At 32.1% G+C, this 14,655-nt stretch overlaps 1 protein-coding gene and 1 pseudogene across 2 annotated transcripts; one reads left to right on the top strand and one right to left on the bottom strand.

Moving 5' to 3' along the window:
- Positions 1-1,226: 1,226 nt before the first annotated feature.
- LOC146924708 (AT-hook motif nuclear-localized protein 28-like) lies at positions 1,227-2,283 on the top strand. Its single transcript, XM_085710959.1, has one exon. It carries the CDS (start codon positions 1,347-1,349, stop codon positions 2,097-2,099), a length of 753 nt encoding a protein of 250 aa, XP_085567085.1. The 5' UTR covers positions 1,227-1,346; the 3' UTR covers positions 2,100-2,283.
- A 7,895-nt stretch (positions 2,284-10,178) lies between these two features.
- On the bottom strand, positions 10,179-12,898 carry LOC146924707 (serine carboxypeptidase-like 20; annotated as a pseudogene). Its single transcript, XR_015010235.1, has 7 exons — positions 12,385-12,898; positions 11,863-11,997; positions 11,669-11,749; positions 11,347-11,589; positions 11,112-11,179; positions 10,729-10,840; positions 10,179-10,491 (listed from the first exon to the last, which is right to left on the bottom strand). The product of XR_015010235.1 is annotated as a serine carboxypeptidase-like 20 (transcript).
- Positions 12,899-14,655: the final 1,757 nt, after the last annotated feature.

Here is a 14,655-nt window from a genome sequence, read left to right as displayed (position 1 = left end):
TGCATTTCTTTGCCCGTATTCGAAAGTCAAACATAATTGTTTATTTAAAAGTTTTTTTTATCTTGATAATTTTTTAGCTTACAAAGAAACATAATTATTTATTTAAAATTTCTGTTTAATTATTTTATGTGTATTGAGTTATTTGGAATATCTTCACCAAAAAATAAAAAGTTATTTGGAATATAACCACAAGAAATCAAAATAAGTTGACTCATAATATATGCACCACCAAAAAAAAAAAAGAGATTAACTTTAAAAAATTAAATGGAAAATTTATTTTCTTTTATAGCCTCGCTATCATTTTCAACCTATGAAACACAACATTCTTCAAATTAGGGTTGCTTCAATGTCAGACAGACACCGATATCCGACACTGACACGACATGGAACATATGATTACACTCAATTATTTCATTTTTAAAAATTATTATCAGTGTCGACGTGTCGGTGTCCGTATCGGTGTTCAATTTTTGTGTCTGTGCTACATAGTTTCCAACTAGATTCTATTAACAAAAATTGACTATTTTTATTGAAGTTTCAACAATTTCATTAATTATGTTATATGTACATATTTTAAACACTATTTTAGTCATTGATTTGATGATAAAAATAAGATTTTTGACCATTAACGAATTGGTCTAAGTGGTAAAGGATTTAAATCTCTTAAGCAAATGGTCAAAGTTTCATTTTCTAAATCTTGTGCATGGACAAAATTCACTTGGGAAGGGATAACCTATCTAGTGTGCCCCACACGGTTCTTCGTATAGTATTTTACCTTCGAAAGGGCATATCGATAATTGAATTGAAAAGTGATACTAATTACAATACAATAGTTATTTGTAGGTATAATTACTTCATTGTCCCTCAACTTAATTTCAAGTAACAATTGTGTCCTTTATCTTTTTTTTACTTCATTTTGGTCTTTTTGGTCCATTTGTTAATGAATTTTCAAACTTCAAATTCATATGCAAAGATGGGCGAATAGCCATAGATTTGAATACTGGGACCTCATAGAAAAATAAAATCATTTATTTAAAGCTTGAAAATCTATATGCAAACAAACTAAAATGTCATAAACTTATTTATACCATCACTAATTATACCATCACTAACATAATTTTTAAATTCAAAGCAATTCTTTGGACAATTAATGACAAAAGACTAAGAGAGTAAATAATATTGTCATAATGACTATCTAGAATGCATATCATAAAAAATAAATAATAAAAAAAATAGAATGGAGAATTGGATTCTATGGGTGGAGTTCACATCTCACACGGTTTATACTACCTCTATAAATACCCTCACAATGTTGCTCTCTTCCTCAATCATTATATTTTCCAACAATGGCAGAGAAAAAATTTGCACCCTTTTCTCAATCCTCAAACTCTAAGAATTTAGAATTCTTAGAGAACAAATCTGAGAGATTTTATGCACCCTCAGGCAGTTCCTCTGCCATAGTGGGAGAAATAATAGGGCACTCAACCTCTCTCCCCAACACTACCACCACAAACAATAACAATGAACAGTTGGTTATGCCAACATCATTACCAGGAGCACCCTCCTCTGGTAGGTTAATCAATCTCCCCCAAAATCTAGAGGATTTGACCACAACCTCCTCTAAGAGATCTCGGGGTAGACCAAAGGGCTCCAAAAACAAGCCCAAACTACCTATGGTGATTATGGTAGAGCCTGAAACATATATGAAACAAATTTTTCTTGAAATCCCTGCTGGGTATGATGTTTTGGAGTCCATTATCAAGATGGCTTGGCGTCATGAAGCTGACGTCTCAGTGCTGAGAGGTTATGGTCTTGTCTCTAACATTACCATTCACAACTCGTTATCTCATACCCCACCACTCACTATTGAAGGACCTGTTCAAATGACGTCTCTCTCTGGCACTTATGTCAATCCCAATTGCGATAATGTTCCTTCTGAAGTCATTATCAACCCTGCATGTTCTTCTTTTAGCATTTTCCTATCTGGTAGTCATGGTCAAGTGTATGGTGGGATTGTTGTAGGGAAGGTCATGACTTCAAGTGTTGTTATGATTAGCGCCACTCTTCTGAAGAAAACCAAGTTTTATACGGTGGCGTAGTCCTTTATCCCCCCGATGTGAATGTGGTGCAATGGAACCACTTCACTCATACTAAATAATTACTAGATATGAAAGGGACTCTTAGGAGTTTTCCTACTGTTGTTTTAAAAAAAAAAATTCATTAATGATTAAATAAAATGGTCTTGATATTTCTCATTGTTATACTTTTTAAATAATTTTTTTTTATTACAAGTTTGCTCGTCTTTATCATATTTCTTCCATTTATTTAATTTCCTTTTGTCTTATTTGTTAATTTTCTTTGATGTTAACCCATTTGTATTGGTCTGGTGGTTGTTGGTTTGATGTCTTAAAGTTTGCTCCTCTCACGATCTCATGTTCGATTATTTCCAATGTCAATTTCGATGCGTTGGTTTAGTTTTAAAAAAAGGATTTGATGTGTTTTTAACATTGATAAACAAATTTTTTAAATCAAAAAATTAAATAATGGGAGAGGACCCAAATTGCTCCTTTTTCATTGTGAGCATCAAACAATTTATGATGTATATTAATTTAGTAGCATGCACACTAGATCTTGAACCAAATGCATTGAATATTCTAATTGATTGTATGTTAATTGGACTATATATTGACTCACTTTTTTTTTGTCTATGAGGGCCTAGCTTAATGATAAGAGTTTGACATTATAATCTTAAGAAATAAAGTTTAAGTCACATATAAAATCATTATAAAATGATCATTATTCTCGTAGTTTTTAATTATAATTTCTCCATTTTTCATATTTTATATTAAAATATTTAATCATTAATTGCTTTTGAAAATTAAACTAATGTATATTTTAAATATTTAAACTAATGTTTCAATATGAGTGTCATTTCAGAAGAAAAAAAAACTTTGAGTGTCATTTCAGAAGAAAAAAAAACTTCAAAATGAATGCCATTTTAAGTTTTCAATTCAATCTTAATTATTTCTTTCCAATTGTAACATCTAATTAAGGACCACATTTTGGTGCAATGGACATACTCGTGGTTGTCCGGTCAAGATCATACGCTTCATATCCATAGAATTTTAAATAAAACAAAAATTAAATATGTCTTGAGATCTGAGCCGTCTGATTTAATTTTGATCGGATGGTTCCAAGGTGTTAATTGTATGTAATCCAATTTTCTAATTAATACTTTGTACGCTACTTCAAAAATATTACTTCTGCTTTGCATTTATGATAGTAAAAAACACACATACCATTGATAAATTTTGTAAAATAGTTATTTTCTTTCATCCAATCACTAAATTTCTTAATATATGCGTAAAAACCTTAAACGCCATTAATTTTGAAACAAAGGTAGTCTATAAGGTTTGATTATATGTCACTGAAATTTGCTGATGATGTAGAGGAGTGTTAGGCAACAATTAAATTTTTTTTTTTGGTACAAGCCAACAATTAATTTATATTGACAATTAATTCAATTAATAGACCCCTAAATCTTTTCAAATATACATTAATTTTAGTCTTTTTTTTTAAAGAGTTTTAGTCATGTTTTTGTTTGTTCCTTCAATTGCAAAAATGAGCAAAAAAACAGAATATTAATGGGTGATACATCTATTTTTTTTTTGCAACACAGGAGATGCATGATCTATTTTTAAGAATTGAATAGACTCTAGTGGAGAATGAGATGTGAATATTTTTTTTACTTCATGGCAAATTGAATATAAATAAATATACAAAAAAGCTGAAGCAAGTACAAAGAGTGCAAGAAGTACTTAGGTCCAAAATAGCTAGAGGTAAAAGGATAGAATTTTTAAAAATCAAACAACTAAAATCATAAAGTAAAAAAAAAACATTCGGCAAACCGGTCCATCTAACAAACACCACAAGAACCCGAAAATTTAAGGACTAGAGAACTAAATAAGAAGGACTCATGACAAACACCACAAGCCACCCAAGACCTAATTAATCGACCCTAATGCACCTACAGTGCATAACACTATAACACTCCAATTAAAATTGTCTAAAATATCATTGGAATGTCACATAATGATACTGGTTAATCAAAACTACAAATTTGTAATTGACTAAAAATCATAATCCTGAATCAATTGAATAGTAAAATACATTATCTAGTAATTACAGTAAAAAATAATCAAGTCTTGTATGAATAGTAAATGTGTATCATACATTAGTTATCTTGTTAATTTTAATTGTTTTCAAATACTCGTGAGAGTCAGTGTACCCAAGAGCATTTACATGCCGATAAAAGGTATGAAAAATTGCTATTCTAATTGGATAAAAATAAATATAATTGGATAAAAATGTATGAGAAACTAATGGCCCAAAAAAGTAACAATAGCATTGGATAAAAAATATGAGAAATGCTATATCTCTAGAAAAATAACATCAAGAATTCTTCAAGAATAAAGAGTAGCCAATCACAATGCACTATTTGCCACAATTCAAGGAGGTGTGGTTGAAAAATAGGAAGTGGACAAATAAATTATCCAATTAAAATTTGCCAACTGTGTCTTGAAAAATTCTTGAAGCTATTTTTCTTGAGAAGTAGCATTTTCCAAAAAATATAGGATGAAAAATAACCATAGCATTTACATATCTATCTCAATATTTCATCTCTCTTTGTCGTATCACATGTAGATATAAAGTGTATACAAAGGGAACCCTAATTTAATATTGTTGAAAAAAAATATGCATACTAGTTAGGAAATAAAAAAGATCATGCAATCTATGTAGGATGAAAAATCAAATTTGATAAGCCTGAATTATGAATCATTTGATGTTTGACTAACGACTCTGATTTAATGACCATAATACATTTTTATTAAAAAAAAAAAATTGATTCATGGGTATTGATATATGAGAATCATAATAATTTTACTCATTAAGAGTGTTTTTTGGAAAGATAATATTCCTTGCACTTATATTCTATTAGTATATCTATCTTCCGCTTACCTCTTTTAATATGGATTTAAAGCGTAACCAACAATGCACTACTAGAAAAAGATAAAATCTTGACGAAATTTAGAGACAGTGCTCTCTGAACCTATTTGATTTATATGATATAAAATATGAAGCATTAATATTGTTATTACTTATGTTAAAAGTTGAAATGACAAATAGTTGAATAATTGTTTATTTGCTGATGAATATTCTGATATGATATACTGTAGGTTGAGTCATGCATTTTTGTTTTGGTACTTGTATAATAATTTGATAGTATATGGTAGCATAGGAGATTTACAAATAGTGGCAGTTACATAAATAGGGAAATATAGTTATTTAGAGGATATACTATTTGCTTTATATGATATGAAATATGAAGTTTCATTGTTACTTTTGCAAATTTAATATTTATCAAAATATAATTGAAATGAAATAAAATAAAATGTTTTTAGAGACGAAATATTAGTAAATAGAGATGAAATTTAAAAAAATTTGCGACAGATTTTAGAGACGGAAATAAAATTTTCATCTCTGAAGGCTTTAACGACGAAAAAAATAACGACAAACCTTGTTCCGTGTCTAATTATGTCTCAGACCTATTTAGAGACGAATTTTTCCCGTCTCTATTCCCAAATTTTCTAATAGTGATGGATTGGTCCATGTAGTAAGGGACTTGGGTTCTTTACGCATGTGGTTTGGGGTTCAATTCTTAACTCATGCGTTTAGAAAAAATCTGGTTGGGAGGGGAACACCCACCTTGTGTGTCCCACAGGTTCTCCAACAGAGATTAATCAATGTCAAGCGGTGGTGGAAACTTCTTACCAATATCATGGTAAACCAGATATAAAACAAATTAAGTGTATAATTCATGCTAGGGTGTGAAAGTATATTTTCTCTCTTTCTACGACTAGCTACATATCCCCCAAGTTAATAGCATAAAACAACAAAATATCTATAAATAATGTGATAAAGTCAATGCGGAGTCTCTTTGATGAATAAATAAGAAAGAAGAGAGAACTAAAAAAAACAAGGTGGAGTCTCTCTTTCTAAAAAAATTAGGGCACGATGCATTTCACTCTATCTCTTTTTCTCCATATTTGTTGAAATGCCTATTTATTTTCTTTTGAAAGAGAAGTAGTGTCAGGGTTTCTAAGAATCACACGTAATCATCAGTTCGTTTTAATGGTAAATGATCACTAGTCAGTTGTTAGATTAATTTTTTATCCTTAGTTTGAGTCTAAACGCCTTCAAATCTTTAACCCTTATCTCAAATTGGTTGAGCTACCCCATTTAAATCATGAGAAAAATCACTACCACTTTATCAAAAGCAACTCATTTTCTTTTTGGAAAAAGATTCATGTACACCCATTTTCTATACACCCCTTTGTACCACTGCTGATGTGGCAGGGGTAATTTGGTAATTTCATGCAATAAGGGGTAGTTTGGTAGTTTCACTCACAACCCCACAATCTTCTCCTCTTCCTCTCCTGAACAGATCGACCTTCTCCTCTTCCTCTTCTCTCTTTGGCCTCACCGTCGCCGTCGATGCCGTTCTATCACCTCCATCAACTCCCACTATCGAATCACAACTCCTTCATCACTACCTTTCTCTCCGCCATTTCCTCCCACTCTTTTTGCGTTTTCCTCCGACGGCCGCTATCTCTCTCTCCGTTGAAGGTGATGTTTATCTCAAATCTTGTATTTGGTGAAGGCTAAAATTTATTTTGAAATCATTTGATCAGCTTTAAAATTGTTTTCCAAAATAATTGTTGAATTAGAAATTCATGATGAAGAAATTAATCATTTTAGGGTATGATACTGATTTGGTGAGAATTTTGGGTTAAATCAATCTTGATAGTATTTAGAAGTTTAGTTCATTCATACTTATGTTAAAATCTCTGTTATTTGCTACTGTCTAATTGTTGCATTTTGGCTCGTTGCCGATTAAGATGTTATGTCGTTGCTATTGTCTGATTTGTCAGTAATTGCAAATGGGGATGGGATGATAATTTATGTTGGTTAAGTTAAGTCATGTTTTAGTTGGTTTGTGTCAAACATGTCATATATAGAATAACATTCACTTCTCATTGTTATATTCTTAGTAAAAAATCGCAAGTTTTCCTCCAATCATTTAGTCTCTCTTTGGTTGTTCCTCTGAAGGCGTAGTGATTAAGCGACCAATTCTTAATGAAAAGATTTGTGGTCACACTTATGTCAAAAAATGGACAGTGTTGAAATTTTGGAAAAAAATGTGTGGTTACGTCTTTGTTACATGGTGAAATTGCTTTTCAAAATAATTGATTAAAGTAATTAGAAATCCATGGTGAAATGTGTGATGTTAGTAATCTAGAATTTATCATCTGCTTGACTTTAATAAGATGCTTTGGCTTGTTGCATAAATGTTTGACTTTAAAAATTGATGATTGAAATACTTGTATTGTATGTTTGATAAAAACTAGTCATTTGTTCATTGGATATTTTTGTTGTATTAGTGTGGAAGAAACCCAAGACAGAGCACAAGCCTTGCCATTGCATATGAATTTTATCACACAACAATAGAAACTCATCTTGCTTGATGTTCTGATATTTGTGTAATGGATAGAGGCATTGAGTGGTGGAATTGGTTGGAAGAGTGAAAGTCCATATTTTTGTGTGTTGAACTTATAGTGTATTAGTGTATTGATTTGGGACAAATAAAGAATATGAGCAGATGGCTACTGAGTTTTTCAAGTACCAAATCTCAGTAAATGTGTATGCATTCAGTGATAAGTACACTGACATAACCTCCTTAGGTGTTTTATTTTCCTTCAATTTCTATGTATTTCGTTATGCCATTCTATTTTTAAACCTGTTACTCTTGATTAATTGATATATTTGATGATTCTTCAGTTGTGGCAGTGTTTTATGATGACTTGATGACATGAGTTTATGGGCTTCAACTATGATTTGATTATAAACTGATACTCTAACTCATGGATCTATTTGACTATGAACTGGTCTGTAGATGCTCAAAAAGAATTCACAAGTTATGTGTTGATTGTTGTAGTTATATCTGTAAACAATCAATGTATCCCCGTGTCCCGATGTAATTCTGTTAGCATTTGCGGTCTTCTAACCATATAGTCTTGCGTGTTGATGATCTTATACTTGAAGTAAATTATGTTTTTTTCCTGTCTGTGTAGGAACTCTGGCAAAGTACACTGCTGGTCAAGTGTATTACTTTCCAGCTTTCCAATCAGCTACTCATGGGAGAAATTGAGTCATGAATTAAGGAGATACCTCACAAGAGAGACTGCATGGGAAGCATGGATCATATGCATTGCAGAGATACTTAGTAACTAGTTATCTATGTTGGATTGATGGAGTTTTTTTGGTGATTAATGATGATCTAGCTGTCTACAAGGCCAAATAAATTCTCAAAGCATGGATCACAGATGGAATAACACCTATGTTTTCCCTGAGCATGAAGATTTAATTTCTTGTAGATAATATTCATTGCTACAATTAATTTGAAATGTTGTTAGGTGTTTCTATAGAATTGGTTTATGCAAGGTAAAGGTTGAAGTAGCTTTGCAAACAATGATGTTAGTTTAAGTACTTGTCTTGTGGTATTTTAGCATTACATGTGTACTAGAGGTTACTTCTATATGGTGTATTAGCATAAATAATTTCTTTTACAATCTGCGAGTTTATCACGCCTAAAGATTGACAAATTCTAATTTCTGAAAAAATAGTGGTCGCGCACCTTAAAAAATGTGGTCACACAGACCATATATTTGACTAGTTTATCCTTCCCAGGTACAAATAATCTTGTTTTAGGCAAATCGAACACATAAAAGCCTTTTCAACCATAAATAATTTCTTTTACAATCTGCGAGTTTATCACGCATAAATACTGACAAGTTCTAATTTTTGAAAAAATAGTGGTCACGCACCTTAAAAAATGTGGTTACACAAACCATATATTTGGCTAGTTTATCCTTCCCAGGTATAAATAATCTTGCTTTAGGCGAATCAAACACATAAAAGTCTTTCCAACCATAAATAACTTCTTTTACAATCTGCGAGTTTATCACGCCTAAAGATGGACAAGTTCTAATTTATGAAAAAATAGTGGTCACACATTTGTAAAAATGTGGTCATACAGACCATATATTTGGCCAGTTTTTGTTTCCCAGGTATAAATAATTCCATTTTAGGCGAATCAAACACAAAATCTCATTTGATCACTGCACTAAAAGCATTTCCAACCATAAATAACCTGTTTTACAATCGACAAGTTTATCACGCCTAAAGACGGACAAGTTCTAATTTATGAAAAAATAGTGGTCACGTATTTGTAAAAATTTGGTCATACAGACCATATATTTGGCTAGTTTATATTTCCCAGATGTAAATAATTTCGTTTTAGGCGAATCGAACGCATGATCTCATTTGATCACTGCACTAAAAACATTTCCAACCATAAATAACTTGTTTTACAATCGGCGAGTTTATCACGTCTAAAGACGGACAAGGTCTAATTTATGAAAACAAAGTGGTCACGCATGTGTAAAAATGTGGTTATACACGCCATATATTTGGCTAGTTTATATTTCCCAGATGTAAATAATTTCGTTTTAGGCAAATCGAACGCATAATCTCATTTGATCACTGCACTAAAAGTATTTCCAACCATAAATAACCTGATTTACAATCGGCGAGTTTATCACGCCTAAAGACGGACAAGTTCTAATTTATGAAAAAATAGCAGTCACGTATTTGTAAAAATGTGGTCATACAGACCATATATTTGGCTAGTTTATATTTCCCAGATGTAAATAATTTCGTTTTAGGCAAATCGAACGCATAATCTCATTTGATCAATGCACTAAAAGTATTTCCAACCATAAATAACCTGTTTTACAATCGGCGAGTTTATCACGCCTAAAGACGGACAAGTTCTAATTTATGAAAAAATAGCGGTCACGTATTTGTAAAAATGTGGTCATACAGACCATATATTTGGCTAGTTATCTTTCCCAGATGTAAATAATATCGTTTTAGGCAAAATATATACATGTGAAGATTTCACTTGTCAATAAAGACACAATCATCTTTTATATCAAAGAACAAAAAATAACAAAAAAACTGACTCATTAAACTGTACGATAGTTCAACAATGATAGTAACTAACAACATATGGTGTTTCCTTTAATATTATAGGTGCGACATTGTCCTACCAATTAAAAAATATCATCAGAAAACATCTACATTACAATCATATCAAAACACTAAATTAATTTAAATCTTCTTCTTTTTGCGTCCATCCTTCACCCATGGGGAAAGCAGAACCCCACTTTTTACACGGTGTCTTGGATTGTTCTTAATTCTAGTCCATAAACTATCTAAATATTCCCTAGTGATGTTGCTTCAATGATCCTCGAGGCGGTAGCTAGACTCCGATGAATGTCTACCATCTCTTGTTTCTAAATTTGTTGGCTGAAAAGAAGAAGAAAAATAAATAAGACAATGATTAGTAAATTGAAACACAATATTGAAACTGAAGAAGGAAAACAAACATACATATACAATCTAATATACATGTCCAAAGAACAATGCTATATAGCATTGAAGATTTTTCATATAAATCGTAAGATAACATGGCATGTGTTCTACTTCAGTCAGAAAATAGATTTTCTTTTAGACAAGGTATAACAATATTGCACAAGAACCTACCTTTACTTTGCCTTTCAACCAATTTGGCCTCAAGTGACTTCACCATCACTTCATCACCAACTTTGGCTTTTAATGCTTTATGATCCTTTTCAATTGATTTAGCAGAATTGGCCTATAGGAAGGGCTAAATAAATCAAACAAGAGGTTTTGCACAATAACTATCTTTGAAGGAAGAAAAAGCACACAAATCATAGTCAAACATCTCATATCTCTCTAAGACATCATTCCCATCATGATTGGTATTTTATACTAAATATACATCGAAGGAAATTTTGTCTGTGCATAAATCCCAACTACTGACCACACTTTTCTGTTTCATCAGAGAGATAATAATTTAGTGTTTTGACATTCAAAGTATAGAGGTATCTTACAAGAAACCTCACCTCTGCAGTGTGAATTGCTTTCCTGACTTCTTCATTGTTCAACCATATGCATTTGCAACAGAGCCATCCTAAAGATATTGTTAGGTCATGTTACTTGTTTTTGGCAATAAAAAATTAGCATTTCTAAGGTTTAAACAAGTATGCAATGATAATCGAGCAATTAAATCAACTAGTAGCTAATAAGGAGATATTAAATGGTAAATATAGACACTTAGATAGTAGTAAAGAAACATACTGTGCATGGAACATTGTTGCTATTGATAAGTTGTGGCCAAGTTGGTACGTTGCCATCTCTCACAGGTGCTCTAAGGGGCCAAGCACGACCGAACATTCTTTTCCTCACATGATGAGGTTTTTCAGTCTCACCTAACTCACGGAAACTAGACGGTAACCTAATATAGGATGTGATAATCTTATCTGCCTCTGTGTCGTGGTAGCATGGTTCTAGAATGTTATATACATTCAACCCATCAATGTCCTAAAATAATAAGAATCATCAATGAGTGCCAAATTCACTTATTTCTTATAATCTCAGTACTATAGTATAATTAAATCACCTCATCAATTTTTGCAAGCTTGTTTGTACAATTATCACTGAGTGAATTATAGAAATTCCCATCACACTCGCGGTTAACCTCCTGCAACAGAGTGCAACATGACTTAAAGAAACATACTTACAAGACAATATATAGCAAAGGTTTCAAACAATAGATACAGTTCCAAACTTGCTCTTAAAAGGGTATATTTTCACCTCAAACAATTCATCTGAGATAAGACCCATCCCATGTACAAATGGAACAAGAGCATTGCCATTAATTTGTTCATTTGTAACACCATTTCCAACTATGTAACCAGCAGGAGAGTCTAAATATATAATACTGGAAACCTGTAATGCAAAATCAGAATCATATACCATTTGATAACAAGAAAAAATAACTAGTGATTGTTGAATTACACAACTCTTGTTTGGATAAACAACTTAACTACTTACTTATAGCATAAACGTCTATCATGTAAGGGCTTACATATAAGTTATTTCTATAACATAAGATAAGGTCAAACAGTTTACATATAAGTTCTAAGCTGCATTCATAAGCTATCATGAAGAGCTCATTCTTTTCAAAAGCTCTCAAACAGTCTCACAGGTGCTTATTATACATAAATTTAAATAAGTCAATACAAACAACCCTATAGAGTCTCTACCCAAAACCAAACTATGAGAAGAAATCATCCTTCCCTTTCAAAATTCAACTGATTTTTAAAAAATTCATACCTTGGTCCAGCTATATGGATTGAGGTGCAGAGTTGGCAGGCTTCCCTTTGTCTTTGCTGCTTCAAAATTGAAAGGACCTGAAGAAATCATCAATTGCCACATGATTTATAAAGAAGTTGACGGGAGACAACGACGACAATGGAGTGAGTAGAACGGAGGTAGCCCAGATCTGAAAAAAATGGATGGGAGATCGTCGTTTCCATCACCGTCGCCGGAAAAGAAGTGGACCGGCGGTGGTGGTGAGCTTTGGGGTGTGGCCGGTGGTGGTGTTCAGTGAGGGGGGAAAGGAGAAAAAGGGTGAAGAAGAGAGAAAGGTGGGGACGAGAATGAAGGAAGAGATAGAAGGTGAAGGAAGAGCGTGTATTTGTGTGAGAAGAGAGGGTGAAGGAAGAAAGAAAAAGAGAGAAAGAAACAGTTGCTGCTGAGTGTATTTGTGTAGGGTCCAGTTGCCAAATGTCAAAATTTTGTGTGGGTGTGTAGGGGTGGATGCCACCTATGGTGGTATGCCTATCACCACTCTTTCTTTTTACTTCACAAATATCCGAGATGATATTTCTCACCAAGAATCGAGGAATATATTTCATAATTGTGGTATTTTGGAAGATGTTTATTTGGCCCATAAACGGAATTTCAAGGAAGAAGGTATGGGTTTATTAGATTTTCCAAAGTTAGAGAAGTACCCAAGATGATCAAAGCCTTCAATAGTGTTTGGTTTAGTTCTTTCAAAATCTTGGTTAATGGTGCAAAGAAGTACAACACAGTACTTGAAGGTACTTCCAAAATGGCTCATTGAAGTCTACACGTTCATGATCAACCATGCAGTACACATCACAATCAGATTCCTCGTGCCAATGGTATCGTTAACAAATCTTACACGGAATTGCTCATGAAGGAGACGAATAGGGACACAGTAAAGCATGCATGATCCCGTTGAACAAATTCTAAGGTTACAACTTACAACAAACATTCTTATTCGATTCATGTTTCTTGTATGGAGCATAAACTTAGATTTGATCATATGCATGAGTCCTAATTCAAACTTTCAACTGCGAACTCAGGAAAATCTTATTTTAATTTGTAGGTGGAACAATTTTAGTCAAACTTTATTTACTTCGTAACCAAACTTTGAATTACTAGAGTTTCTTTTCTCACAAAACCTGAGAGTGAAAAAAAAAAAAGTCAGCAGCCCTCATGTGTATAATCAATTTCAATATGTAATGTTTTTCTTTCAAATTTCAAATTCGTATTTTGTAATAAAAATAAAATCTCTATCTATAATTTCCCCGTACTAGTTTCCAAGAAATTTTTAAAAATCGTCTAAAAAAAGAAATTTCTAAAAAGGATATATTTATGAACAATATCAATTAGAGATATATTTTCACTATTTCTATCTGTCTTCACACACATTCATTCCAATAAATACCTTTGACCCTAATTGTTTCTTCTCACACTTCTTTAGGGTTTACTCTTTATACAAACACACTTATATATTCTGTGTAGTTGAAGTCTGAAGAAAGATTATTAAGAATTGGTCTCTTCAACTTGAAATTGGTTTTTATGATTGTGGCTACCTTGTTGGCGAGCACTACAACAATGGCTCAATCTCCAGCTTCATTCTACCATGATAATAGAATGTTTGACGGGAGTTAAATTGTTACCAGACCCTTATAATAGAGTATGACGGAAGATGAAGAATGCGGTTATGAACTTATGATCATGCAGATTGCAGAGACTTCTTCTTTAGTTATCTTTCGCTTTTAATTATTCAATTTTTATCTTAAGTGTTTTTTTCGAATGCTATGTGCTGACAATTCATTGATATCAATTATTTTGTATTACATTCCTCTGAATGATACAAGCATGTGGATTTTTGGATTTTTATAATATAATATTGATTTGACTATCTTTTTTGCAATTATAATTGTTGATATTATTACAGGTTAGCCCATTTGCGGCTAGATTAGTAATTGACTTAAGATATTGGAGTGTGTTTCTTTCAAGAGATTCAATTTCTGTGATGTCAATTTTGGTGGAGTAAGTCCATACGGGGTTATGCTCCGGGTTTATTTGGGGTTTTTCATAAAAATTAATAAGTAATAATTTTTTTTACTAACATACTAACGTTTTCCTATCAAATTAAATTAGTAGAATTTTATTACAATTTTATTTTGGATATCCAAATGCCAACCAAAATTAAACTGCATTAATTTTATTTTTTTAATCAATAGATTCTATAAAAAAAAAAATACTCATCTAAACCAAATCGCATGT

Source organism: Medicago sativa, chromosome 5 (assembly GCF_051527215.1).
Source record: "Medicago sativa cultivar Bolivia chromosome 5, Bolivia_mono, whole genome shotgun sequence".
Taxonomy (NCBI): domain Eukaryota; kingdom Viridiplantae; phylum Streptophyta; class Magnoliopsida; order Fabales; family Fabaceae; genus Medicago; species Medicago sativa.
Note: the sequence above shows the minus strand (reverse complement) of the source record. Positions and strands in the feature narration are given on the sequence as shown.

Coding starts and splice junctions, on each gene's coding strand:
- LOC146924708 (XM_085710959.1), top strand. CDS start 1,347: ATGGCAGAGAAAAAATTTGCACCCTTTTCTCAATCCTCAAACTCTAAG.